At 42.1% G+C, this 6,141-nt stretch overlaps 1 protein-coding gene across 1 annotated transcript; it reads left to right on the forward strand.

The window, feature by feature from the left end:
- The first annotated feature begins 990 nt into the window (after positions 1-990).
- On the forward strand, positions 991-1,919 carry PSB27 (photosystem II family protein). The gene has a single exon (XM_089616248.1). It carries the CDS (start codon positions 1,060-1,062, stop codon positions 1,561-1,563), a length of 504 nt encoding a protein of 167 aa, XP_089472374.1. The 5' UTR covers positions 991-1,059; the 3' UTR covers positions 1,564-1,919.
- Positions 1,920-6,141: the final 4,222 nt, after the last annotated feature.

Genomic DNA, 6,141 nt, shown 5'->3' on the forward strand with positions numbered 1-6,141 from the left:
GACCTGGACGATGCAAACCCTAAAGAACACACAGCCCATTCTCACTGTCACTACCACTACCACTATCACTCACTGGAGGTGAATCCAAGCCGAGTCGAATCTCGATTCATGAGCGAACCAAGCACGGAATTCCCTCGGAAAACAATTCAATGGAAGTTTTTTTTTTTTTTTTTTTTTTTTTTTTTTTTTTTTTTACTTTGAAGACTGATACGAAAGAAAGAAAGAGTGTGAGTGTTTTTTCTTTTTTGGGGTCAGATTTCATTGAACAAAAAAAAAACTAATAAAGAAAGAAAGAGAATAAATTCGAGAAAATGCTCAACCTGAGAAAAGAATTAATATAGTCAATAGATGTTTTTATGAATTCAGGATTGTTTGATGAGTTTTGTTCATTATTGAAGAACAGAAAAAAAAATGCAGAGAAGAAAAGAAGAAGAAGAAGAAAGGAAAGAGAGAGAGAGATAGAATTATTGAATTATTTAATATGATAATAATATTTAAATATTAAAAGTATTTAAAATCATGCCACATCATCAAACCGTTATAATTTAACGTCCAAATATTGACGGAAGTGGCAAGTTATAACACGTATCTAAGTTCTGAAATTAGTTCTGCAACAATCTCGAGTCAAGGGGTTGAAATGAAATCGAGGTACGAGTCCATAGGGTAAAAAAAGAATTAATTCTTATTTTTAATAAGCTTAACGGAAATACCACGTTAAGGTAGAAATATGATTTTTAGCTATTGGAAATTTTCATTTCCATAAAGCTTTCCGTTATTTTCTGATACCCAAGATTACGTGTATATATAATTATATATAATAAGTATATATATATAGCTTTGCCAAGGTAAAATAATATCACTACCGGAGCAATCTATAAACGTCAGCAACACAAACTCCCGATTGGCCCTCATCCAACAAGATAAGGTGATAATGTACACGTGTCACGTACCAGATGCCCCAAGAAAATTCACTCCTACAAACAAGGTCATTTCACTCACACAAAATCTCTCTCTCACTCTCTCTCTCGCTAGTCTCTTACACCAAAAAAATACCAAATCATGGCTGCCAGTGCCACGTCGTCAACTCTCCTAACCCCAACATCCCAACCCAAACCCCTTCCCTTCAAGCCCAAGGCCACCTCCTCCTCCGCGAATCCTCGCCGCAGGGAGTTTCTCTCTCTCGCTGCCGTGACGGTCCTGTCTCCGGCGCTTCTTACAGCGGCGGCGAGGCCGGCCATGGCGGTGGAAGATTCCGACTACGTGAAGGAGACCGAGGAGGTGATCAGCAAGGTCCGGTCGACGATCAGCATGGACAAGACGGACCCAAAAGTGGCGGACGCGGTGTCAGAGCTGAGAGAGACTTCCAATTCGTGGGTGGCCAAGTACCGCCGTGAGAAGTCCTTATTGGGCCGGGCCTCGTTTAGGGACATGTACTCGGCCCTCAACGCCGTATCGGGACACTACATCAGTTTCGGCCCAACTGCGCCAATCCCGGCTAAGAGGAGGGCCAGGATTTTGGAAGAAGTTGACACGGCCGAGAAAGCATTGCTGAGGGGAAGATAAGTACATTTATTCATTTATCAATCAAGTTCAAATGTCGGTTTTATTCGTATCTAGAGACTTTTGTCTTATTGCATACCATATGTGTGTATGTTCACATTCCTTTGGTGAATTATGAGGGCGTCATATATCTAAATGATAATGTATCGTGTAAAAAAACTGGATAAGAATTAAAAAAAAAAACTTCCCTGTTTGAGAAGGGATTTTGATGGATATTCTTGACCAGCTTCCTAACTAACAAAACGTGACGCGAACGTCATGATAGTTTAAGTAACTTTGTGTACGAGTATTTTTTTTTATGGGTTTTCTGTGTAGTTTGTTATAATAGATAAGTGTTTTGACGTGTATTTGAGTTGGAATTTTGGACTTGGATATAGATTCCGTCATGGCTTTTCTTTTTCTCTTAATTTCTATTTATATTTTTAAGTAAAGGCGTCTTAACATATTGCAGCTCAAACACAATGAGAAAATCTCAAAAATCACGCTCATCTCGTTAAAAGCTTGGGATCCTCCACGACTGTGATCCGACCCATTTAAATTATAGGGACAAACTCAAAGTTATAATTTTTAAAGAACTTATATCGTCTCTCTCCAAGTCGTGTCGCCTATTGTGTCCCCTCAATAGAATCGCGACACATCATCATACCATTTAACTTCCTGAGCGGCCTTATTTTACGTTTTGTTTGCCAAATAGATGAAAACACATGAGCGTAAGTCTGTTCTTTCGTCAATCACTGTCGACTCTTCTCCGTCTCTCAATGCACCATCCACAGACTAAAAATAAACCCCCCTCCATCATTTCCAATTTGATTTTTATTCCGCTCGTACGTTCATGCACATAAAGTTTGAATCTTTCTATAAATCCTCCTGATTCTGCATCTCCACCAAAAAAATCCCTAAAACTCCTCCGTTTGTGATTCCGAATTTTCTCCCAAAATCTCTCTCTTCTTCATTTGCTATGGGGTTCGTGAGAGAGACGAGCTCGTCGTTGCGATCTCTCGAAGCGTCATTGCCGCCAGCGCGATAGGACACGCCTCTCATTGTATACGCCAAGAAGAAGCCGCTCTCGTCCAACGCCAAATCATTCACGAACACGATGATCAACATTGTCGATGCCAGAGTTCTCGGCCTCCCGTACTCTTTCCGGTGAACAGGTTCGGGGAAGAGCTTCACGATATCTACGTGCGACGGCACTAACTAACCACTGCATGATGGTCCTCGTCCGTGCTCGCCAGAAACTGGAATCCCTCTCCTCCGACAACGAGTCCAGCACCATCACCTCCTTCGGCGACCTAGGGTTCGCCATCTGCGGAAACGCCGAACTAAAAATGAACCTATCTTTGGTGTCGTGGATGTTGTCACCGGAGTGGGAGGCATAGTGAGAGAGGGAAAAGAGACGACGATTGACGAATGAACAAAGCACGCGCCTAAGTTTTGAGACACAAATCGTAAAGTAACGCCATTGAAGAAGTTAAGATGATGATGTGTCGTCAGGGCCGGCCCTAACCTATGGCGGGCAAGGCTTGTGCCTTGGGCCCAAAAAAAATTATTTTACACTTTTTTCCTATTTTTAAGAAAATTTACATTTTTTACCTTAAAAATTTACACTTTTGACCAATTTTCTAAAAAATTTACATTTTTTACTCTGAAAAGTTAAATTTTTATTAATATTATAGGGCCCCAAAATATTGAATCGCCTAGAGCCCCCTGTGAGTTTGGGCCGGCCCTGTGTTTCGTGATTCTATTCAGACAAAATAGGTGACACGGTTTGGAGATGGATGGTCAAAGTTTAATTGTTAAAACCATTACAACAATCCGAGATCTCGTTAATTTGATATTTTAGAGAATAATTTGTTATTTAAAATACCTGTACTAGCACTACTACAAATGTTGGATTATACAACCCACTTTCTACAACGCTTAACATAAGCGTTGAAGAAACTAGGGATTCTACAACGCTTCACATAAGCGTTGTAGAAACATAGTGTTTCTACAACGCTTATGGCTAAGCGTTGTAGAATCTCGGTGTTTCTACAACGCTTAAAGCTAAGCGTTGTAGAAACTTAGTTATTCTACAACGCTTTTGTTAAGCGTTGTAGAAGTACATAAATTTTAGATTTTTCACAACGTTTACACTATCCGTTGTAGAATCCTCGCCGCGGCACCACGTGATTTATGCCTCGGCGAGAACTTTCTACAACGCATGGTAAAAGCGTTGTAGAAGGATGGGCCTCGCCGCGGCACAATTTCAACATCGCCGCGGCGAAACTTTCTACAACGCTTGTTACAACCGTTGTAGAATCTATTCGCCGCGGCGATAAATATTTCTCGCCGCGGCGACATAATTTCGCCGCGGCTAGAAATATCCTTTGCCGCGGCGAGGTGGATACCGTGGCCAAGCAGTTTTTTTAGAAACTGTCTCGCCGCGACGAGTGAGGATCCTCGCTGCGGTTATAATATCCGTTGTAGGAACACCTCGCCGCGGCGAAGACATATTTTCACCGCGGCGAGGGTTTTTAGGTTTTCACTATAAAATGTCGTTTTCAGTTTTTTTTTCTCATTTTTTCCAATACACACACACGAGACAACCATTTTCGGCCGCATCTCTCCAGTTTTTTTCTTTCAAAATCCTTCGCCACGTCCTCGCCGCCCCAAAATCTCGCCGTCGCCTTGTCCTCGCCGCCATCTCTCTCTCGCCTTGTCCTCGCCGTCACTTTTCTCTCGCCGAGTCCTCGCCGTGCTTCCTCTTGCGCCTCTCTCTCTCTCTCTCTCTCTCTTGCCGTCTCATTGTAAGGTATGATTTTAAAAGTTTTTTAAGGTGTATATTGATTTAATTTCGTGTTGTTGATATGGATTTCTTGTTGTTTACCCGAATTGCATATAGTTTGATTTTTTGAATTCACAAATTTAGGGTTTTGTTTGATTTTCTCTTTTTAGAACAAGAAATTAGGGTTTAGGTTAGTGGAATTTGAATGAGTGAATTTAGGTTAGTGGAATTTGAATGAGTGAATTTGAATGAGAATTTGAGTTAAATTGAAATGTCCGGATTGTGTTTGACATATTGTTACATAGGTTAGTGGTTAAAATGGTTATGTATATTAATGTTGAGATTGAATTGTTTATGAATTTGTGATTGATCGAATTGTTCATGAATTTGTGATTGGTCGAATTGTTTATGAATTATTTGTGATTGTTGGAATTGTTTTAATTTGTCATGTTTAAATATATATTCTTGGAATTGATATATAATTTGTTATATGTTAATTGTAGAATTGTTTATGATTATGTTTTGTAGGAGCTTGAAAATGCCTCGAACTAAAAACACGGCCTCCAAGGCTCCGAGCTCTTCCAGAGGTCAGAGTAAAGTAAAAAGCAAGCGACCTCGTCAACAGTCTCCCGAAGAGGAATACAACTCGAGTATCTTTACTAGCAAGGTCGAGGAGGAACGCTACGACAAAATCTTGCCGCGTAACATTATCCATGAGAGAGGATTCAATGTAAGCAATACGTCGGATATAGGAAAGCAAATCCGCAACAGCATAGTTGGTCATGATTGGGGGAGGTATTGTGCTGTACCCGAGTTCGATTCGAACGTCAACTTCGTGTATGAATTCTATGCAAACTTGCCGGACTCCCAAGGTGATGTTGTGACGGTCCGTGGGAAACCGGTCGATATGAGTATCGAAGCTATCAACGATCTTCTTGGGACCCCAGATGTGCCTTTCGAGAACGAGGGCTATCGAGAATGGCTAAGAAGTTGCAGCCATGAGGAGATGTCGCGGGTGTTGTGCATTCCGGGAGAGGATTGGGTCACTGAAAAAGGAAAAAGGGTACTCAAGCCTGACCAACTCACCAGGATCGCTAAAGCGTGGATTTACTTTGTTTGCGCTCGTCTCTATCCAATCAAGCACTTCACCACTCTCGACGAGGATCGTATCCAGGTGTTGTTCTGCATTGTTAAAGGCCTTTCCATTAACGTCGGTCGATTCATCTATAATTGGATGAAGAAACTCGACTATACTAATGAACGACACGGTTTGCCATATCCGGCGATCATTACGGGCCTTTGTACAAATGCGGGGGTACCACGCTCGAAAAGGGATACAATACACAGTTCAATGGGGCCTATTACGGATTCCATTATCGAGCGGTACAAGATTAGGGAGGATCCACAAGCGGATGAAGAGGAAGAAGCGGAGGAAGAGGGTGAAGAGGGGGAAGCGGAGCCCTTATTGCGCTTACCAGCGCCTCCGGTAATCGACCCCGCCACCATCGACTACATTGCTCATTGCTCCAACTATCTCATCGGCGGGTTCCAACACACGCAACAGTACATGCACCAACAAGCGGAGTATGGCGCCTCTCACATCAATCAGTTGAACGATCTCTACTCTCGGTGGGACATCAACCAAGAGAATCAGGTGTTATTTCCTCCATATCCTCAGTACTCCGACTATCCGTACGCACCACCACAGTGGCCACCGCATATGGCACCTCCTCAATATCCGGCGAACCCACCACCACCACCACCGAATGACGAGTAAATTTCAAGAACCAACAACACCAACTCTTCCATATAAA

This window comes from Urtica dioica, chromosome 1 (genome assembly GCF_054948205.1).
Source record: "Urtica dioica subsp. dioica isolate 48M chromosome 1, U.dioica_male_clone48M_v1_H2, whole genome shotgun sequence".
Lineage (NCBI taxonomy): Eukaryota > Viridiplantae > Streptophyta > Magnoliopsida > Rosales > Urticaceae > Urtica > Urtica dioica.

Coding starts and splice junctions, on each gene's coding strand:
- PSB27 (XM_089616248.1), top strand. CDS start 1,060: ATGGCTGCCAGTGCCACGTCGTCAACTCTCCTAACCCCAACATCCCAA.